General features: G+C 44.7%; 1 protein-coding gene across 1 annotated transcript in view; it reads right to left on the minus strand.

Annotated features, from left to right (window-relative positions):
• The window catches only part of LOC126235234 (sialin-like), a 168,376-nt gene that overhangs the window by 115,950 nt on the left and 28,266 nt on the right, over positions 1 to 24,160 (minus strand). The window contains exon 3 of the mRNA XM_049943966.1: positions 20,716 to 20,871. Within this exon, the coding sequence (XP_049799923.1) occupies positions 20,716 to 20,871 (156 nt within the window). The remainder of the gene's footprint in view (positions 1 to 20,715; positions 20,872 to 24,160) is intronic.

Consider the following 24,160-nt stretch of genomic DNA (forward strand, 5'->3'; position numbering starts at 1 on the left):
GCCATTGTTTAAGCATATGATTATTATTCAGGAATGGTGATTTGCTTGTGATTGTTTGTTTAAAGAATATATATTTTTTAAAATATTGAGCATTGTGCTTAATTTTTCCCATTATTTGAATGTTACAGAGGTGACACCAACACTGTCACGACAGGATGGCTGTGATACGTGCACCTAGAGCGATGGTTGTGGGGGAGGGTGTCAAACACACACCCGAGCGGCATGGACCGCCATGCAAAGCGTCGCCCGTTGCCGCGTGGTGGGCGATCGCGGCTGCTGTAGTGCCTGCCCCTGAACCACCGCATACCATCTGGCGTCCTTGGGTGATTCAGTCAGAGCAAAGTTCTCCCAACCCCCAGGCTGGGGATAGTGAATGCTCCACTATGCAGGAACATCAAGGAGCGCCCTTGCCACAGCCAGGGTGCTCCCTCCGGAGGTCGCAGTCACCACCTCCTACTACTCACACTTCGACTTCTCGCCCTCGCCGGCAACACAAGGTATGTGTACCTCGGCGCGTACCCTCCCCCCCCTGAAGATGCCTCGTCCACAGCGCCCTCATCCACCGACTGGACGCAGCCGTCACCTAACTGTAGTATTATTAACGATAATGAACCTGTGGCTAGCGGTAGAGCTTTATCCCGTCCTGATAGTGAAGGACGTCAGATTAGCGGCGTCATGACCCCTCTAGAATACTCGGCGGTTGCTAGGGCCTTTGAGGGGCGATCTCATTTAAGAGAATAGAGAATCCGCTTGGGGGCTATCGTGACCCAGCCAGTTTTATAGAAGTGTACCTCCCAGTATTAGAGGCGGAGCTCCTGAAAGCCCTAGACGACCCGAGATATATTGCCATTAAATGTAATGCAGTGCTCTGCTGCAAGTTGGCACACCCGCCAAAACAGCAGGGTGCTGCTGAGGAGGAAACCTTACATTACTTTTTGGGTGATAATGGCGTTAAATCTCTGAGTACACCAGCCACCAAGTGGTATCATGAATCCACCTTGGGTGCTATACTGGTCCGGTTTTCCAAGATGGAAGTAAGAGGGCCGGCCGCTGGTGGCCGAGCGGTTCTGGCGCTACAGTCTGGAACCGCGCGACCGCTACGGTCGCAGGTTCGAATCCTGCCTCGGGCATGGATGTGTGTGTTGTCCTTAGGTTAGTTAGGTTTAAGTAGTTCTAAGTTCTAGGGGACTTATGACCTCAGCAGTTGAGTCCCATAGTGCTCAGAGCCATTTGAACCATTTTTGAAGTAAGAGGGTCAGCTAAAGCACTCAGCCAAATACCATACCTCGACATCCATATTCATGTCTATGATCCTTTAAATGGAGGGTCCTGTTATATCAAACTCCCTGAGGATATTAGGAAAAAGCAGGCTTGCGTTAATGTTCAAAACGTAAAAGACAACACTTGCTTTGCATGGTCAATCCTGGCTTGTGAGAGAAATTACACTAAACATCCGCAGCGCACATCTCGATATGGAACAAGTCTTAACATTCATGGATGTTATAACTCTGATGGTATTGAGCTCCCTGTAAATATTCAGGACATTCCAAAATTTGAGGCACAAAATCCTGGAATATCGGTTCACGTTTATGGCCTGAAGAAGAAGCAGAAAAGCAAGCCAGATGAGCAGGACGAGCATACTATAGTTGGACCATTCCATTTTCCGAAATATGCAGGTAAGCGTGATATTCACGTAAACATGCTGCTCTTCTCTGAAAGTGGTAAACAGCATTACGTATGGATCAAAGACACGTCCCGCCTCCTTTACAGCCAACTGTCTAAACATGGACATAAGAAACACATTTGCTTTAGGTGTCTAAATAACTTCTCGGAAGAAAAGTATTTAAAAAAGGTATCTGGAGTACTGTGAATCCAAGGAAGTGATAGATGTTGTTATGCCTACAGAAGAAAACAAGTTCATTAAATTCAAGAATGCTCACCACCAGGAACGATGTCCGTTTGTTGTATATGCAGACTTCGAATGTCTCCTTGCCCCTATTACCCACTGTGAAGGGAACCCCTTAGCTTCACATACTAATTTCAAGCAAAAACACGTACCGTATGTGGCGGCATACCAAATTGCATGTTCATATGATTCAAGTCTTAACAGCTATTAATTTTATGTCAGGGATAATCCTGCGGTTCGGTTGCTCACTGGGCTTGAATAACTCTCATGGGATGTTGACACGCTTTACAGCACCAACTTTCCCCTGACTGCATCGGAGGAAGATAAAAAATTATACAACGATGCGGTTAACTGTCATATTTGTAGGCTGCCCTTAGATAGAAAAACTGAAACTCCACTTAAAGATCATTGTTATCTTACGGGGAAGTTCCGCGGTGCAGCTCACAATGCATGCAATTTGAAGTATCAGTTGCTGTTGTGTCACCGCCAGACACCACACTTGCTAGGTGGTAGCCTTTAAATCGGCCGCAGTCCGTTAGTATACGTCTGACCCGCGTGTCACCACTATCAGTGATTGCTTCTGCAGTGAACTTGTTTGGTTTCGATTTATTTCAGTTGTTTAACTTGTCTATAGTAAATCAGGTCCTATCAGTGAATCAGACTGTGCCTTCAGACAGTGTTTCTCGTCTATGTGAAGAATTTGCAGTCATTTTTGCACCGGGCCTTGGTTACGCTAAGAACTATAAAGCACATTTGGAACTGAAAGTAAACGCGCACCCAAAATTTTTCAGAGCGCGCAATGTTCCCCACGCATTGTGTGATGAGGTTGCAAAAATATTACACGATTTGGAATCACAAGGTGTAATTGAACGTGTGCAGGCTTCTCTCTGGGCATCACCCTTAGTAATTTTGCCAAAACCTTCGGGAAAATTGAGACTTTGTGTGGACTTCAAGGCAACAGTGAATCCACAATTAGTGGCTGCAACTTTTTATTTACCCCGCCCGGAAGATCTTTTTGACAAACTGTGCCCGGGCAAATATTTTTCGAAGTTGGACCTAGCAGATGCATACTTGCAAATACCGGTGGACGAAGAATCCCAGCGCGTTTTGGAGGTTAACACGCATATTCGTTTGTATCAATTCAAACGACTGCCATTCGGGTGTGCATCCGCCCCTGCATTGTTTCAGCAATATCTACAAACTGTTTGTGCGTCGGTCCCTACTGCCGCAAACGATCTGGACGATATTGTGATCTCCGGAAAGACAGAAGAACTACATTTAGCCAATCTCAGAATATTATATCAGGTCTTGCGACAAAATGGTTTTCGCTTACTGAAGGACAAATGTGTGTATTTTGCTAGTGACTTGCCATACCTGGGACATGTTCTCAATGCCCAAGGCATACATCCCAGTCCCACGCACCTCCGTGCCATACAAGACTTGCCTTCGCCACAGAATTTGAAGCAGCTACAGAGTGTGCTGGGAAAAATCAACTATTATCACAGATATGTGCTGCATGCCTCTTCCATTTCAGCTCCGCTTCATCGCTTACGCCGTAAAGGTGTTCCGTTCGTCTGGACGACGGAATGCGAACACACCTTTCGCCGGTTGAAATCGGCGTTGCTTTCCAATAGTTGCCTTACGCCATTCTATCCCCAGAAGCCCCTTTTGTTGATGGTGGATGCATCGGATCTCGGGATCGGTGCTGTGCTTGCGCACAAAGATGGCTCGCACGATCGCCCTATTGCCTTTGCGTCCAAATTGCTCTCGTCTGCGCAAAGAAATTATTCACAGATCGAGAAGGAAATATTTGCTCTCGTATTTGGTGTTACAAAGTTTCATGACTTCTTGTATGGTCGTCACTTTATCATAATCACAGACCACAAACCTTTGACATCGCTTTTTCATCCGAACAAGCCTGTACCTCCACGTACAGCGCAGAAATTCATTCGCTGGTCTATTTTCCACTCACAGTACCGCTACGATATCTTGTATCGGTCCACTGCTAAGCATGGAAACGCCGTTTGCCTGTTGCTGAGGATAGGGCATTCGATTCCTCCGAACTTGCTTGCATGTTCATTGATTTGGAAACCGATGACGTGGTCGAATCTTTTCCGATTGATTTTCGTCGTGTGGCTACAGCCACAACTGCTGACCCTGTCCTTGCTACCGCTCTGCGTTTTCTTGCTATGCAATGGCCCTTGTCAAAGTTGGTTCGCGGGTTTTTTGCTCACAAGGAAACACTTTTTGTTCGACATGGTGTTTTGCTGTTGCGTTCTGATAATGATCAGTCCAGGGTCGTGGTCCCACGTTCATTACAGTCCTCTGTCTTAAAGCTTCTCCACCAAGGACATTGGGGTATAGTGAGAACGAAACAACTTGCTCGTCAGCACTGTACTTGCTTCGGAATCGGTGCCGCGATTATGGCTATGTGCTCTTCTTGCATGGTGTGTGCCAAACAACGATCAGCACCACTGCGGAAACTCTTTGCATGGCCAAAAGCCACTTTCCCTTGGCAACGCTTACACATCGATTTTGCTGGTCTATTCTGGAATGCTCGATGGTTGGTTGTGATAGATTCATTCATTAAATTTCCTTTTGTCGTCCGGATGTCTTCCATGACATCATCTGCCACCATCCAAACGTTATCTGCTATCTTTTGCATTGAAGGTCTTCCACAGACAATTGTTTCCGACAATGGCCCACAATTCATGTCAGCAGAATTTCAGTCATTCTGCAAGGCCAATGGTATTCAACATCTGACGTTCGCGCCGTTTTCGCCACAGTCAAACGGTGCCGATGAACTATTGGTCAGGACTTTCATGTCACAGATGTTGAAGTTGAAAGAGTCGCATTCTCGGGAGGACGCGTTATTGCTCTTTTTGTCCTCGTATAGCTCTCAGCCCCGAGATGGTCGCTCACCGGCTGAGTTGCTCCACGGTCGCCATCATCGAACCTTGATGTCTTTGCTACATCCACAACATCCGGTTCCTGTGCAGCGGCAGACACCTGCTTTTGCCCCAGGCGACGTTGTCTACTACCGCCACTATCGAGGTTCCGCGGTTGGCTCGAAGGGCGCATTCATCGCTGCCTCGGACGTGCTATGTATCTGGTTTTGGTGGCCTCTGGTGAGGTGCGCCGGCATCTCAATCAGCTGCGCCTCTGTCGTCGCACAGGATCTGCCGCTCCCCGTCTGCTTTCAGCGACAGTGCCGTCCGGTCAGCGCCCCGGGAACCCATCTACTGGCTCGCCTCAGCCCCCGGTGTTACCGACGCTGCCTTCCATTTTGCCCCATGGCGACGCGCCGCCGCCGCCGCCTGTTCTCCCGCCAGCGACGCCCGCAGTGGACACGTCGCTGCAGCCGCCGCGCCGCCGCTCGCTCCCCGTGACCAGCTGTCCTCCGACATGGAACTCTTGCCCGCTCCGGACCATATGTCGTCTTCGCCCGTCGGGTGCCCCGGCCCGATGGAGGTCGACCCTTCGGCCCCTCCTGTCTCTCTACGGGCACATACACCGCATGTTGGCGTGCACCCTGGAGTAGGTTTTCAGGCGTTCCCTAGCTCCCCGCGGTCCGAATGACAGGGTGCGGGTGGCACAGCCTCGCCTGTTGTTAGGCTCCCCACTTCGTCAACATGGGGTCTTCCCCACGGCGGGCGGAGTCCTTATAACACCACCGTCCGCCGATCTGCGGGGGAGGAACGTGGTGTCACTGCCAGACACCACACTTGCTTGGTGGTAGCCTTTAAATCGGCCGCGGTCCGTTAGTATACGTCTGACCCGCGTGTCGCCACTATGATTGCAGACCGAGCGCCGCCACACGGCAGGTCTAGTCTAGAAAGACTCCCTAGCACTCGCCCCAGTTGTACAGCCGACTTTGCTAGCGATGGTTCACTTTCTACATACACTCTCATTTGCAGAGACGATAGTTTAGTATAGCCTTCAGCTACATCATTTGCTATGACCTAGCAAGGCGCCATATTCAGTTACTATAATTACTTCAAGAATGTATTCTGAACAGATAATATTGTGAATCATGTACCATCAAGAGTGACGTTCATCATTAACGGACTAAAGTTAAGTATGAAACTAATCACGACTGCTTTCTGAATTCTCATTCCTTGTCATGTTCCAGACCTCACGTCAGTATAGTTCTTCCCTCATCACGCCAGCCTGCGTGAGCTAAAACGCGTGCATTTCTGCCTCAACTCGTACCACGGTGTTGGCTCTTCTGCTAACAGAAAAGTTACCATGACACATTCCCATTTTCTTCCATAACTTAAGTGGGTATGGCGCTCACTTTCTAGTTGAGCAATTGGTTAATTTCGGTTGGGAGAAAAATCAGGTCAGTGTCCTGCCCGAGAGTGTTGAGAAATATATTTCATTCTCCAAACAAATGACGCCAAAAATTATGCTCCGCTTCCTTGACAAACTACGTTTTATGCAGGTGCCGCTCCAGGAAGACGTTGAAACTCTTCCTCGAGAAAATATGCATATCACCCGATCTGCGTACCCCGACGGGGAAAAGTTTCAGTTTGATAGTGGGAAAGGAGTTTTCCCTTATGAGTTATCTGGATAGTAAGGTGAAACTCAACAAAACCAGGCTACCTGACATTTCTGCATTTACCAGTACTCTCACAGGCGATGCCTCAACTAGTGCAGATAATGAGCATGCCGTTAATGTCTGGCGGGAATTCAACATTCCAAGATTATACATGGACACTGACGTGCGCTTACTTGCGGATATTTTTGAAAAGTTCTGGAGTGTATGTATGGCCACATAGTCTCTGGACCCTGCCTTTTATTACACGGCAACTGAGTTGTCCTGGGACGCAATGCTGAAGAAAATGAGGTGCAGCATCGAACTTTTGGCTGATGCCGATATGCTTCTTTTCTTTGAGTGCGGGATCCGTGGAGGACATTGCCAGTGTGTCCATGACACGCCAATGCAAATAATCCATGTACGGGTGTTTGGTTTAATGCATCTCTCGAATCAGGTTATATTCTATATTTGGATGCGAATAATTTATACAGGCACGCCATGATACAGCCACTGCCAGTTGGTGGGTTTCAATGGGTGCCCGAAAACGAATTAGAGGCATTAGGTGGAAAAATATTGGGTCACGCAGCTGATTATGATGTAGGGTATGTGGTGGCAGCAGACCTCATATACCTTGTTAGTTTGCTTGAAATGACAAGCAACATGCGGTTAGGTCCAGAGAAACAAGTTCCACGAAGAAGCACTATCCCTAAACTGATGATCACTGTTGGACGCAAGCAGAAGTATGTAATTCATTATCATAATCTCCAGCAGTGTCCCAGCTTAGGGATGGTGCTATGTAGGATCATCCAATCTATTTCCTTCAATCAGTCCCCCTGGTTGAAGGAGTATATTGAATTAAAACCAGAAAGAGGAGAGTGTGACTAGAGATTTCGAAAAAGACTTTTACAAATTAATGAATAATTCCATTTTCGGTAAAACCATGCAGAATGTAAGAAATGAATACGACATTTTGATTACGACCGAATGGGATGGCTGTTGGGGCATAAGAAACTGCATTGCCAGACCAAATTTTAAGTGGGTCACTATTTTCAATGAGAACTTTCTTGCTGTGGAGATGTCGAAGGTTTCAGCAGAGTTAACGAAACCAATCTATGTGGATGTGTGTATACTGGATGGCTCCAAACTCCACATGTACCACTTCCACTATGAGTTTGCTAAAACTCATTTCATGGAACCAGAGTTAATTTATATGGATACAGATAGCTTCATCTACTGGGTGAAGAACAGTGATCCATACGAAGTAATTAGGTGTCACGGTAATGAAATGGACACATCGAGATATGCAGCTGATAATTCCTACAGTGTTGTTCCTCAGAACAAGAAGGTTATCGGCTTGATGAAAGATGAGGCGGGTGAATTGCCGACTGTGGAGTTTGTAGGTCTAGGATCCAAAATGTATGCATATCGTACAATATATGGAGCCACCCAGAGACAGGCTAATGGTGTGCGACATGCGGCATCACGTGTCCTCATGGTCGAAGACTACTTGCGATGTCTGTAAGTGGCATTCGGGGCACTCCACCACAACTGCCGCATTTGGTACAGCAAACTAGTAACCAATCATGAAGTCACGAGTTGTACACTGTGCTGAAATCTAAAGTTGGATTGTCACCTCATGACAATAAAAGGTCATTTGTGATGATGGGATTGAAACCTTCTCTTACTCACACTATTTACTTGAAGCACGAGAGGGGGTTGGGGACTTCAACGGTGTGAATGAGAGAGGAAGAGAGAGAGAGAGAGAGAGAGAGAGAGAGAGAGAGAGAGAGAGTGTGAGTGAGTGAGTGAGTGAGAGCTTGTACCTGATAGCATGGCTCTTTTATCATAGTTTAAATATTGTATGTGTGATGTATGGCATGCTTGAATGTGTGTGTGTCTGTATGCTTGTGAGAGCATTTGAGTGTGGATGTCTGTGTAAATATGTATGCCTGTATATATATATATATATATATATATATATATATATATAGTCTGACTATAAGATATAGTCTGACTAGATATTATTGTACTTATATATATATATATATATATATATATATATATATATATATATATATATATATATATATATAAGTACAATAATATCTAGTCAGACTATATAAGCAGTAAGAGCTGGGAAAAAATTTTAAAAAATTAAAAAGTGCAATGTATATAAAAGATTTAACAAATTGAACCAAAATAATGAAAAAAGTTAAAAAAGTATGAATGAGGGGGAAAAATAGTTTACTGTATTATTTCTTGATTTGAACTTCATGTGCATGTGTGAGTGGATCAGTGCATGTGTAAATAGATTAGTTTTTTAAGTTTCACCTACAGCTAGGTATCCAAGTCATACTAGTTTTATGTGTGAGTTCCACCCAGTTCAATTAGTGCAGCTGTTTGGGATTGTATTATTAACTTATTTCAGCTGTTTGTTGTGCAGTACCGCAATGTAAAGTACAAAAAAACTTTTTCACTCAGTACTATTATTTTTAAAAAAATATGAACTTTAAATAAAAAATTTCAAATGGTTACAAGAACTGTGAATTTAAAAGCAGTATTACTTTGTGTACTGTCAAAACAACAAGATTTGTGGATGTAAAGCTGTATTACTACTGTGAGTATTTATGTCTGAATGAAAAAATTGTTATTCGTTACCATACGTCTTTGATGTTATTTCACAAATCCCTGCCCTTACAAATGAATATAAGGGCTGTGCAAGATGCACAAGATATTAGTTTAAAGCATAATGGGGGTGACGTTTAAGATAGAGGAAAACAAAATATATGTAATGATTGCATGGGATTTCGCATATCATGCTGCACATATAGGTTTTTGGGAACACGCGGCACTTGATCGTGTCAGCTTCCAAAGACATATGGCAAACATGGCTGAAATTATATCTCCTGTGCTTGAACAAAGCCACCGACATAGGATCTGGGCAAAGCTACATGCTATCTAAGTAGGAGCTAGGTAGAAAGAAAGAAATACACAGAATGTGAGGTAAAAAATTCGTTTATTTCCATTAATCCAACTTAAAAGTAATTTTAGATTTTCATAATCAGACACAACACTTAAGCTTATGGATAGCAGGGCACCTATAGAATTACAGGTCTTGAATTGATGCAAACTTGAAGATTCGTTGCATCCATGCGGTCTTCTCCTCTCCTCACCTTTGACGTAAATGATGGTCTCAGGATGATCGAATATTCGAAATGATGTCATCATTTCTATATGAGGTGTACCAGGATCGTCCCATTGGAGATCATGAAAGAAACGTGTTAGCCATTTTGCACTCCATGTTTTAGCAGAGTTCACATCCTTGAAAGGCCTCGGTGATGCAATTCTTGTTGAGAATGTCTCCATTATACCAGCGTCTTCTGTGTATGCTATGAGTGCAACATCTTTAAATACGAATTGTCTACACTCATTATCACAGAAACATTAAATGTCGGCAACGACGTTTACACTGCAAGTAGTCATTGTGAAATGCTCTGGGCATGCCGCAGCACTTGGTTATTTATACAGCACGTTGCACAACACCAGTAAGTAGGCAATAGTTAATCACACAGTCATGTAGAACTAGCGCATACGCTGCAGTGTGTTCTGGGAAATTTGATGAAGATTCAAATTCGAATCGTACATCTGTTGGTCCTGATTTAATTATCTCATTCTGCTTAGAACAGTCTATCACGATGATTGGTGCCAGCTCTTTGAATTTCCGTGGTTTGAGTAGGCATCCGTCCTCTTAACACCGTCATAGTAAAAACACGGAACCTTGCTTACATGTCAAATGCTAGACTGTATACATTCCCATCCCACAGTAGCAGTAAATTGTCATAGGAACATAATTCGGAATTCAAGTAGACTCTGGCATTAGTTAAATTATAGTTGTCAAATACGGTGGAATGATTTGCTAAATTCCCCCTTCTGTTGGTCTGGAATACAAGTATGACAAATCTTGGTGTTTCCATCTGGTTCAAATGGTTCAAATGGCTCTGAGCACTATGGGACTTAACATCTGTGGTCATCAGTCCCCTAGAACTTAGAACTACTTAAACCTAACTAACCTAAGGACATCACACAACACCCAGTCATCACGAGGCAGAGAAAATCCCTGACCCCGCCGGGAATCGAACCCGGGAACTGCTTCCATCTGCACTGAGGTTTTAATAGCCCATGTTTGTCTGCTCGCTGTCGGTAGCACCGGGTACTCTCCATGAGCGGAAAGTTAATGGCAGATATATACCGGTATTCAAAACTTTTAAAAGCTTCAAATGCTCCTCGTCTGCCACAGCGATGTGCGACATGTTCCATATAATTTTATTGATGACGATCTGAGTCTCCTCTTCAGCTTCTTGGATGTACGAGTTGCTATCTGTTGCGCTCCGTGCCAGAATAAGCTCCTGTTTAGCATTCATAATAATTCGCTGCATGTCCTCAAAGTACCCCATAAGCATTTTTAGTGGTATGCATGCAGTAAATCGGCGGTACTATTCTGCTGTTCTGCCCACAGAGTCGTCTTTGAAGCAGCCTGTATTTTATAAGCCATTCAAATCCGAGGGTGATGATGGGACATAAGTTCTAAGGGTTGATGCTATGCCGACATTACGTGTACGATCAATCTCTACACCATTAAGTTCATAACGTGTTTCCTGGAACAGGAATGCCAAAGCATTACGTGTAAGCCTTGATCCCACTGTATGACTACCATCCTTTTTCTTAAAGGATCCATCCAAACATATGAAACTCTTGCATGGAGGGGTTAAAGCGTCTTGATGCTGGATGACAATCCTAATTTCATCGTTCTTGTTAAATGTCGTTGAAGCATAAGTTTTAAGTGAGAAGTATTCCTGGCGTATGATTCGCTCATTATATTCCACTAAGATATATTGAGCGACGACATCACTCCGAATTTTCAAGCCTACAGATTTAAGAAACTTTTAATTCGCGCGTGTTATCACCTTGCGGTTCTGCTGCGAAGCGCTATGCTGTGTGCTGCGTGCGCTGGTTTTATACATCTTGTCGTAGATGTAGTCGTACAATGATTCCTCACCACGAAAGTCAACAAGTTGGATATTCTGATCCACAACACGCAGCTCCAGATAGTCCAATGTCTGAACTGTCACTGGATGGTATATAGCGGTGGTACGAGTCTCAACAATCTTATAGGCCGGCCGAGTGGCCGTGGGGTTCTAGGCGCTTCGGTCTGGAACCGCGTGACCGCTACGGTCGCAGGTTCGAATCCTGCCTCGGGCATGTATGTGTGTGATGTCCTTAGGTTAGTTAGGTTTAAGTAGTTCTAAGTTCTAGGGGACTGATGACCACAGATGTTAAGTCCCATAGTGCTCAGAGCCATTTGATCCATTTGAACAATCTTATAAACTGTTCCAACTGATGGGAAGGATCCGTAAATTGAATGAACCAGTCTATCGTTGAGATATAGTTCGTTGCAATGTTGCACTCAACACGGATTGTACTGACTGGGAGAATATCCACTGTCTGATCAGATTTGTACAATTTATTGGGATCCTTCTTCAATACTTGTCCCTTTGTGAAATCCAGTAGTGGGCCTATTGAACCTTTCTGCTTAAAGTCAATCGAAGCATTCACCGTTCTTACTTCAGATTTAAGTCTACTGATGTTTGCACGGAGCTCAATCCATTTTCCAGACTATTTTAAAACTTCGTTTAAATCATCAATATCGTATGTACCAGGTTCAGTTTCTACAGTTTCTTCTTTACCATTAATTTCCAGATGCAGTTTATTGTCAGCCTCTGTGATATGTGAGACGGTGTTGTATGTCTCCAGTCCAATTAGCGCGATGCTCCAATCTCCAACGCTTAAATCAGTTGGTGGGAAGTAATTCGCGCTTAATACAGACGATCGTTCTTTTAATGTCAGAGTGTACGACATTGCAGCTAAACGTCGATTGGTGAATGGGTGCTTAATACCCCGTCTTATATTTCATTCGTAAACGTCAGAAGGAACATGATGCATAGATGACTGCACAGGTATGTATCAAAGTCTTGGTAGCGTCGAAAATTGTAGAACACATGTCTTCTGCCCATGAAGTATCGTTGTAATTCTTCAGGGAGTTGCAGGTCGCCGAATGAGTCGAAATGGTAGACGTTATTTGTATTTTTTTTAACATATGCTACCCAGTGAGTTCCAGGTCCTCCTGCTACATCCAGATTCACAATTCCGCTTCTTCCTGATTTCCACATAGTCTTCGGTAATGTATTCCGCACAAACACACCTCGGAATGTTGAATTTTTTAGTAACAAACTTAAGCAGATCTGTATGTGTAAGCGCCCTGTTTGGTAGGACTGCTAGGGTTTTTTTTTATGAAGAGACCTAGTCTTTTCTTGTATGGGTTCAAATATAGCCCTTTTCCGATGGCTGCTGCCTCCATCATGCGGTTGTCTTCGTGCCTCCTGCAGTTGCTACGGAGTGCTTTGTGCATTCTTGACTGTCCTGGCAATAGCCACGGTACCCCCAGCCAGTGAACCCACCGCTGAGACACCAGCTAAGGCAGGAATAATGAAGGGAATAATTCCACCCGACGTCTTGGGGTATTGGTAGAACCCTGGGTGGTTTAATCGATCTTTTTTTTTTCGCACTCCTTTATGCTTCAGGGCACTTTTAGCTGCATACAACGCTGCCAGGATACAGTTTTTCATGCACTCTTTGGTTTTCATCTTCTTGCCGGCCGCTGTGGCCGAGCGGTTCTAGGCGCTTCAGTACGGAACCGCGCTGCTGCTACGGTCGCAGGTTCGAATCCTGCTTCGGGCATGGATGTGAGTGATGTCCTTAGGTTAGTTAGGTTAAAGTAGTTCTATGTCTAGGGGAGTGATGACCTCAGATGTTAAGTCCCATAGTGTTTAGAGCCATTTTTTCATCTTCTTGCTAAGCGCCGTACGTGCACCGCTCATAACTTGACTGAACTACTCCACATCCAAACCTAACTTAACTTTACCAAGCATAGTGTTTCAACTGCAAATGCTGCAATGCGTTGGCCTATACCAATATCCTTTCTCGCACCTATTGCCTTAGCCTTATCACCTAAAAATCGAACGACGGTGTGACGATCTGTATTTGCTGCCCAAGAGATGTCGTGTTCCATACACGCTTCGTCGAGTAGTTTTATTCCCTTATCACCGCGTGCCAATCGTATATGAAGTTTTGTTCCGGGTCCAGAGTTGTTATATGCATGAATGTGTAATTCGACTGTAGTTTGTCGAGAATACCGCCTCCTCCTCTAATGCGTCTCCTGTCAAGCATGTTATGCTACTCTTTTATGCTGAATGTCGATACCATCACCACTGCTATTTTTTTCACAGTCCAAAACAGGTCTTGTAACGGATTTTTATTTCACATTGCTTCGACTTTTTGCATTCTTATGCAAATCAGTTAAAAGCAATATTTCACGATACATTTCCAGATCTTTAGGCGAATTATTTACAGTTTTTGTGGGTCTTAGGAAAATAAGGTTCAGTAGACCGGGTGTTCTTTGAAAAGATTTTTCGACGATGTGTATAGTTTTTTCATTTTAAGCTATAGGCTGTGTGCCCAACATGTATGGTTTCTCACCGCTAACACCGAATGTTCTGTCTATCCTAGCGTCGCTGTGACGCTTAATGAAATCGGCAATTGCGTCATCGTAGTAGTTGCGGAATTTTGCTGAGAGTTCATCGAGAGATTCAGTACCTGGTTTGAAGGTTTCTCGCAGTGTTTGCTCCCGCTTCAAATGCTCTAACTTCAGCAACCGTAACTTCTCGCGAACGGCCTTCCGTGCCTTAATGACTTTATGCTTAGTCGACATCTCGGTGTATACTAATCGGACTTCTGTGCAGCGTGACGTTTTATACATCCGCTCTTCTTCTTCTTATTCTGCTCCCCATTCTCGGTAACAGCTATTGTCCCATCAGTTCTTCATTTTCTTTTTCAATTGCGTTAACCCGTTCGTACAATCTCCCGTTCTCAACGACAGCTATCCCCCCTTCAGTTAAACCGTTTACTTTCTTCTCGATTGCATTAACCTGATCATTCAGTGTATTGTTCAGTCTCAGAAAGGCTTTACAATACGTCTCTAGCCCCATGCGTACACCTCCAACTTTATGTTCGAAAGTCTGAATTTTCGCGTCCACGTACAAGCGAATGTTTTGTCTATGTACACCCACCCTATCAATCTGACCTCCCAGCATGCGTGTGAATTTATCCATGGTGAAGTGTATACTGATGTACTCGCCTCTTTGCGTGGCTATATATATAGGAACTCCTGGAAGTTCCGTCTGTACCTGCCATCATTCCGCTTTCTTGTTGTATCAATAACGAGAAACCCATACTGTGATTGATGACAGCAATCTGCACACATCTTTACAAAATCATTGAAGGACATGTCGGTTCCTACATGAGCCTGGTAAATGTATTTTACATCTGCATCTACATCTACATCTACATGGATACTCTGCAAATCACATTTAAGTGTCTGGCAGAGGGTTCATTGAACCACCTTCACAATTCTCCATTATTCCAATCTCGTAAAGCGCGCGGAAAGAATGAACAACTGTATCTTTCCGTACGAGCTCTGATTTCCCTTATTTTATCATGGTGATCGTTCCTCCCTATGTAGGTCGGTGTCAACAAAATATTTTCCCATTCGAAGGAGAAAGTTGTTGATTGGAATTTCGTGAGAAGATTCCGTCGCAACGAAAAACACCTTTCTTTTAATGATTTCCAGCCCAAATCCTTGTATCATTTCTGTGACACTCTCTCCCATATTTCGCGATAATACAAAACGTGCTGCATTTCTTTGAACTTTTTCGATGTACTTCGTCAGTCCTACCTGCTAAGGATCCCACAACGCGCAGCAGTATACTAAAAGAGGACGGACAAGCATAGTGTAGGCAATCTCCTTAGTAGGTCTGTTACATTTTCTAAGTGTCCTGCCAGTAAAACGCAGTCTTTGGTTAGCCTTCCCCACAACATTTTCAATGTGTTCCTTCCAACTTAAGGGGCTCCAGAACGCCCTATACTTGCAATGTTAAAATAACGCTTATAAATTACATCTTTCCTCACAAAGTATTTGAGGTAGGAAGTTGAACTTTTTACAGATTATTTATTGGAATATGGGCTACAACTTAACACAAAATTTTAGTTCAGTTATTAAAGATGATTTTTTTTCAATTGTAATGAAAATTCACAACATTTTTTGCAATTTTTTATTTATATATTCAAAAATATACAGTTTTTTGGAAAAAGGCTGTGTTAAATTATGCAGAAGGTACTGTGTAACATTTACTGAAAATTTGAAACAAATATGTTTGGAAGATCCTTAGAAAACATGTAATTAGTATGAGAAAATAAAAGTTTTGGGAATCGAGCGACAAAGATTGGATTAACTTTTTAGTGCATTCCAGGTCCATAGGATGGATTATCTTCATCCTCTGCAAACTCCTCCTCCAGCTTCCTCTTGTTCCTCCTCCTGTTTACTCTTGCTTGTATTTCTAGACTCTTTACAGCACTGTCTGCAGCCCGAAGGCGTTCCTTGTCTAAAGCAAGCATCGCTCGTACCATGTTAGAACCTATCTTCATTCCCATATTTCTAAATACCTTGCACCTTACAATGTTGCCATCATTGAAAGTCGCAACAGCATCATACACACCAAAGTGAAGTGTTTCTCTTCCAACAAATACAGTCTTGGGGATTCTCGACCATATAACACTATTTACACTTTCATTGGGGTTTTGAGTTTTTCCGTGAATACACTTTTTCAACAGTTCAGGTGCTGCTAAGTCTCTGAAAATAGGTTTTATCACCTCCATTATTGCATGAGGCAGACTATGCTTATGAGTGTACACTTCACCAGTTAGCAATCCTTTGTTATATTTACACCAACTGTCTTCCTCTTTGGGACACAAGCTATGTTGGGGATTTTCATCGGTTGAAGAAGTATGAAAAAAAAGAGCCCAAACAGCCTTCTTCATTTCGTCGACACTTTGTGTATTTTGCCTAATAGCCATTCCATAATAGTTCTGTATTTTGTCAATTACACTGTCAGTTAACCATCCCTTCCCATCCAACCCTTTACCATCACTGAGTTTTTGTTTTTTGTACGAAGCTTTCAGTCGCCGAAGTCTTGTTCCCATTCGCTTCTGTACGTGTCCAATACACTCAAATTTCTGCACTACAACATCATCACCATAGGGCTTCAGTCCTTGAACATGTTTGAAACTTTTAGAATCACCGTCACCAAGGTAATTAACATATCGCACTTTATCACACGCCTCAGAACGCTGGAATATACTGGCAACACCAGCCACTTCCATTCCTCCACTGCTGCCACTATAGTTAGCTTTGCAATTATTTTCATGTGTACCTTTATATTTTTGTGGACATCTACAATACTTTGATATTACTGCTACATCTAAAACTTTCCCTGTATACATACTGGTGGCAGATACTACACCATGAAGAGATGTGTGTCCCCGTTTATGCCAGGTACCATCGAACGCTGCAGTCAAATCTCTGTTACCATTATTTTCCATTACTGCCTCTTCCACAGCGTTCTTCATAGATTCTATACAGACATCTTCTACTTTAGACCCTATTAATTTATTATAGGTCGTAAACTTGGTTGGGGGATTTGGAAGATTCATGATACCACAGAAAATTGCACCTGCAGTAGCACCTTTACCAACTGAACGCAAGGAATAAACAAATCTAATGTTGTGTTCGTAGATTTTGCTACCATTTTCTTCAGTTGCAGTTACTGCAACACTGTTTCAAAAGGTGGTCATGTATGAATACTTATCACATTTCAGTTGTATTTCACTAGCAAGTCCTACGTGCTTTATTATGGAGAGTTCCAGACCAACTTCTCTACAATGAATACATCTTACACAGTTTGAAAAAATTCCTTTGAGAACCGACATATCAAATATTTCATTCACATCCGATTCGCCCATAAAACATTCATAGTTTTCACTCATTGAACCAAGCTTCTTCTGTGAAGTATTTTCTTTCCCACTTTGACTGCTATGGGCAGGTGTACTTGAGAGGTTAGGTTCACTCACTTGGTTATCGTCTTTATTGTTTACAGTAATAACACATACCTTTGGCTTTCCAACATTTCTCCTTTTCTTAAAAGCCTTCAGAGGATTTCTAATAACTTTACTTTTACTCATTATTATACTTGAACAAAACAGAGACTCAAGAAACAGAATTAATTACGAATATTTTCGAGATAACGACAGAGTAAATAAACATGAAACAATCGACAATCACACCAGCGATATATATTGAACCATCACAGGTTAGCCACAACACATACTTTATCTCACATCACTAAAATGTACCTGATGAACACGGACGTTAATAATAACACCATTTGACAGCAGTTTAACAGCGCCACAGTGGGTCACGCCCATGTAGAACACATTTCAAAAAAAATTTAAAAATAGTTGTAGTCTTCGGAATTGAATAAATTATATATCTATTAAAAGATAATAGTCTGCAGATTCAGAAAACGCAAAAAAGTAAAAATTGAACTTTTCATGATTTTGAGCCTTTCCGGAGCCCCTTAAGTTGTTCGTAATTGTAATACCTAAGCGTTTAGTTGAATTTAGACTGTCCTGTTTGAATGCTATAATTAGGTTAGCATTATCACTCACCAACTGTTTTGGGATTATGGAATATGTCTGACTCAGATAAAATACATCAAGAGCCGTATGGCGACCGAAACAGAAATATCGCCTAATTTGATCTTGGTTTTTCACAGCAACATCGTCAAATATGAACACTGTGTTAGGCTTTACTTTTTCCGGTGGAGGGATATCGCTGCTCTCACTGAATGTTGTGTATGTCACACCATCTACACCCTGCAGAATCTCCTGTAATAGTTGATATTTGGGCTGAAACAGTGTTTTTGAAAATACACATACATGCTCAAAGCGGACTCCATCCGGACGTGTTATCAGCCACACGAGAACATTTGTCTTGCCGCAGTTGGATGGACCTACAATTATTGCACGTTTGTTACCGGGAAGGAGTACGCCATTCTTCTTCCTACTGTGTTCTTGCTCACCGTCACAGCTCCAGTTGGTTACAACGAAGTCTTGATGCTCCATCCACCCTGCCGTGACACCTACTACGTCAGGTACTGTTGTGCAGTGGGTTTTTATAGAAAATAATGAACACTATGCGCTTTCCATGATACCGACCATTTTAGCTACTGGCGTGCAATGGGCTTTTACGGAGACTTTAGTTAAAGACATAATTTTCGGCTGTTTCATGTTTCCAGAGAATATACCGGGGTAATAGCTTTAGTACTTGCAATATAATAAGAGGTAAGAAATAAAAGAACACGTACATGGTTATATACGTTCTTTTTTATTCAGTAATCATACACAGGATGCACTACATCAACTGGTTGTTTCTTTATCTTAACGCCAGTACAGAATATAGAAAATAAAGCCTTCTTGTAAGAATAGAATTCAGCATCTATTTCTCTCAAATTTATTGGCAGTACATTAGTTCTCGCCGGCTCCATTCTGACCCAGTGTTCGAAGTGGTCTACATGCACAGTGTTTATACTTAGATACTCTGCAATATACACTGTTTTAACACAAGGCAGCAATCTGTAGCATCATACGTAGACTGAAAAAAAATTTAACGGCAGGGGGGCTGTAGATAAACGGATGTGTCACCTTTTTTCACACAGAGTGCAGAGTCATTGTACACTGTTCTAATGGATAGAGGTAGAGCAGCACAGTAAATGTCCGGAGGAGGACGGCTCGGGAGATACTCGGCGGTCAACTGCTGCACGATATACGCTTTTGCACGACAGAGTTCATACCATTCCACCTCCGTAAACCGCACGTAAATACTTTTAGCTGCGTTCTCGATGTCTATCACAATACGCCACTCTCTGTCTGTGGCTGCTTCTATACCAATATGTAAACGTTTCGAACCACTAGCGGTTAAATTGTACACTGAAGAAAAGAGTAGTGGTGCACAGGGCTTAACCGGTATCTTCTCATCCACTACATCCTCACTCTTTCCATGCAGTATCACTGGAATATTCTGCGATGGCGCGTATGATGGAGGCCAGTACTGACCTGCGACATACTGATTAGGACCTCCGGTGCACTTCAGCGAGTCAGGGGCTGCCTGGGTGTCTTCAGCCGACAAGAACAGCTGATTGTCCTGCCCAATCAGGCTGACCAGATGCGCGACAGGATCCCAGGATGCTGCTGCTGCGGGTCCCGACGGGCTGAGACACGTCGCTGTTTCAGACCTCGACAGGCTGGAGGACGTCGCATCCGCTGATAAGCAAAGAAGAAAAACCGTTACAAGCGATGATAGAAGCACAAAGACCCTCACACGGCAGTAAACACAGACATTAAGCAGGGGTTACTTACTCTTCCGCCGCTTCTTCGTATTCCGTTGCTGCTGCGGCTGGACGGCACTGGACGCTTTATTCTGGGTGACGACCGCAACTGAGGCTGCAGAGCTGCTGGGCCTGCCTTAAATTCCCGTTGTGTGATCGGATGCTGCATCCCTATTGGGTAATACCAATTTCAAGGGCCTATGTCGATTTAATTGGGTTGGGGTACACTTGGGCTTTCCGCCCAGGAAGACCAGGGTTCGAGTCCCGGAAAGGGAACCGCCATTTTTAATTCCCAACCAATTCCTGTTTGGGCGATGGGGTGGGATATCAGCACAACCCTGAGGCAAAAGAAATTCCCACCAAAATTCGAAATTCCCGCCAGTAGGTTAGGTTGCGGGAGGGGTGTGTGGAGGGGCCGGGAATGGGGGGCTGGGGCACACGTGCCCCACGTCACGTTTGGACACGTGACGTCATCCTGGGGCGGGGGTGAGTGTGGTCGGGGGCGGGTGTGATTTCTTTGGGATGAAGTAGATCATCGATTTCGCTCCAGAGCCCATAGTTCATGGTCGCTACCTTCTCTGTTTTCGGCTTCGCCTCCAGTGGCAGATTCCGGTGCCTTCTCCAACAAATATTCAGGCATCTCATTAGGTGCTTCCCTAACATAGTTCAAGCGGCCATAAAGGTGAAGTGCTGACACACCTCATATCAGTATCCACTAATAAGTGTCAGGATACTTCTGATCAGGTACTGAACGCTCTAGTGTCCTGCAGCAGACGGACATAATTATGTGCAGATCCAAAATCCAGGATGTTATTCTGGGTAAATAAGTAAAACCTGTGAGTAGAGCGAGAGCTGGTGGAGGCGACGGAACTCACGGTGAGCAGTCCCTGGAGAGCCCTGAGAGCCACCAGGGCGCGGTAGTCGACGCCGGCAGCCAGCGGGATGAGCGCCGCCAGCAGGCTCGCGGACAGGTTGCTCGCGCCGAAGATCAGCTTGGGGCCCACGCGGCGCGCCAGCATGCCGCCCGGCACCTGCAACACGGCGCAGGCGGCCACCCTCCTCACCAGCCACCAGGCTCTGCTCGTGTGTGTGTGTGTGTGTTTGATATCAAGTCCGAGTAAACCTCCTGCCGTGTGCAGGCTGAACACCAACTCCACCAGCAAAATTTCTTAAGTTCTTTGGAGGTATTTTCTGGGTACTTTGCGGTAAGGGACACGTCGCCTATTGTGGCTCGTTGTAGAATAATGATGTAGTTACGATTTAATGGGTGTGTTAAACTAGTTATTTCTGTTCCTGTCAATGTACCTTCGTAACAGTGAAAAACACGGACGAATCCGGTTTTATACAGTCATCTCCGTACAGATTCAGAATTACTGCTGCGTCGTGAATAAGTACAGTCTTGGATTTGGGGAATTATTGTAAATCTTGGGCAATTATGGGTGGCAGATAGTAGTTAAGGGATCGATTGGCACATAGGATGGCATGCGCGGGCGATGTTGATATTTTGCAAACGATTCTGTCAGGCAGGTTTACGAAACCCCTCGCAGGTTAGAAAGCACGGCCCAGCGGGCACTGTGTAAGAATGTGAAGTAATCAGGGAAGCACAGGGCTCCGACGTGCTGTGAGGAACCCATGCGTTGCAGTTATAGCACCGTCTAGCGACCTCTGTGTAGGTGTCGAAGCCGGCGGAGGAAAGCTGACGTTGTAATTATCAAAGAGCACTCCACTTGTCCCCTTCCGAGGAACTACGTCAGAGGCGTAGGGAAAAGACGTAGTCGTGTCGCCATTTTGTCTGCGTTTAGTACGGGGGAGAATGACGGTTGTTCAAGTTGCAGGCCAACCACGTCGACCTACTGGTGATGGATGCTGGCGGCCAACCGGTCCGCAGAAGCTACCTTCAACCTCCGCTGCACGGACGCGTCATTGCTGTGGCACGCCGCGTTGCACCTTGAGAGTTACGCCGGAGGGCTGCTAGCCTCCGCTCTCTGGGTGGCATTGTCCGGAGGACTGTAAGCTGTGTCAATTGCTCTGAGGATCACCCTGTTTGTAGTCGGAACAGCAGCATATATCTTGAAGAACAGAAGATACAAGAGTTTGAGACTAAGAAGTGCATCCCGTATGGTAAGGCTAAAAGGATTTATAAAGCCATGCTGTCCCCAACATTCATTACCTCCTTTGCTTCGGTTCTGAAACAGCAAGTGTAGAATGCCGATGGTGCTCCACAAACAGAGATTGCCAATGTCAGCGCTTCAAAAATGTTCAAATGTGTGTGAAATCTTATGGGACTTAACTGCTAAGGTCATCAGTCCCTAAGCTTACACACTACTTAACCTAAATTATCCTACGGACAAACACACACACCGATGCCCGAGGGAGGACTCGAACCTCCGCAGGGACCAGCCGCACAGTCCATGACTGCAGCGCCCTAGACCGCTCGGCTAATCCCGCGCGGCAATGTCAGCACTATCAGCTGCATTTGTCAATGCATTAGTGCTGCTGCAGTTATTTCAATGCCTATACCTCCCCCAAGAAGTTCAGAAACGGTCATGGTTGTCACCATTGCAGAGCTCCCAGCCCCTCAAAAGGTTCAGTGTGGGGCGCCGTCCAATGCTGCACTAACACAGCTACAGCTGTGACTCTGAAGCTTATACCGGGCTGAAAATTAAAGGCCAGGCTTCCATCACTGATGAAGTCAGGAAATTGACAGTCTGATGATTTTGATGTCACTCTCTCTGGCATCTCCCAAAATTATTCGGTGGAGCTAATGGACCTTGATATCAGACTCAGGAAATCATCTCCCCCACAAGACTGAACCTCACCCTCTATAGGCTCACATCCACTGTGGAAAGACAGGATGCTGTTCAGCCAGCTGGCAGAGTTTGAACACCATGACAGCACCCAGGAAGGGTGGACCACTGATGCTGCTGACTTATGCATCCCAGTGCCTTAAGGTCATCTTAGGAGGCAACCTGTACCTTGGTAGTCTGATGAGTGGCGTTCAGTAATCCGGGACAGGAATGTGGCTCTTTGACAGTTTAAATGCTGCCCAACAACACAACGTCACAGTCACGAGAGCCAAAGCTCGACCGTAAATAAGGAGAGCAAGAAAAGGTCATGGCAAGTGCTCCTGCACTTCCTCTACAAAGGTAATGGAAGCCACTCGGATGATTTCCGATAAACACAGTTGTTTACCAATAGCAATTGTGCTGAAACATGGGTGTCACCAAACAACGCCTGGAGACATTGCTCACGCAATGGCAGAGCATTTTGCTACAACTACTGCTAGTGGTTACAGTGCAGGGGCGGCCTGAGGCGCGAACTCGCGGCCTCCCAGGTGCAGAGCTGTCTGCGGGCACTCAACGAGCTGCCCTGGCCGGACGGCTGTAGTTGCTATGGCTCACACAATGACGGCAGTCGGTCGCTTCCCTACGGCGCTCTACGTGGGCACCACGAGTCGCGGTTGAGCGAGAAGTCAGCCGTGTTCCAGGCCACGGGCACAGTTAACGCACGCGGCGGCCATATAGCCGCCGCGCGAGTAGGATCGCTACGTCCACAAGGCTGGGCAACAGCACACCGACGCTTCACTCCCGGGATTCGCGTGGCTCTGACCCACGCACGCGGTACGGCGCCATCGCCGAGTTCAGCGCAGGGTCGAATGTTTACTTTCGATGTAATAAAGTCAATGACATACTTACCTGTTTTTCTGTGCACTCCTCGACGTGAGTCATCCCTCTCTCCCAAACCATGGCTTTCGGTCGTTCTGACATATTACAACCCCTGAGATCGGGGGTTGTAACGATACTATGACGTACTTCCCATCGCTGCGAAACAGCTCAACTTGGCGTCGTTGTCCTCTTTCCCATTGGTTTCAGAGAAATCATACATGAGATGCATACAGGCGAACTGTTCATCTGTAAACCTATGCATATTGCTGTGTATCAATGTTAACGTAAACCTAACACTGCCCCGAAAAACACACCCGTTGCAGAACCGCACAGTACTGAATGCGAGCTTGAGGTCAAGAGTAAACTGAACAATAATGTCGTCAGTAGCAAGAACCATGACTGAATGACGAAAGTTTGTTTCCATATAAGGCACACGGCGCGTATCGTCGACATTTTCAGTGTGCAGACATTTTCAGTACAATACAGATACAAAGATAAATCGCGGTAAGAAATCATACGAAATACAAATGCTCTATAACGAGGTACCTTAGACCACAGGTCTCTTACACCAAAATACTCAGGAAATGTCCCTCCACAACCGCCAAAATTTTGTGTGTGGTATTGGTTAGGTTAGGTTAGTGTTGTTTAACATCCC

The sequence above is a fragment of the Schistocerca nitens genome, chromosome 2 (assembly GCF_023898315.1).
Source record: "Schistocerca nitens isolate TAMUIC-IGC-003100 chromosome 2, iqSchNite1.1, whole genome shotgun sequence".
NCBI lineage: Eukaryota > Metazoa > Arthropoda > Insecta > Orthoptera > Acrididae > Schistocerca > Schistocerca nitens.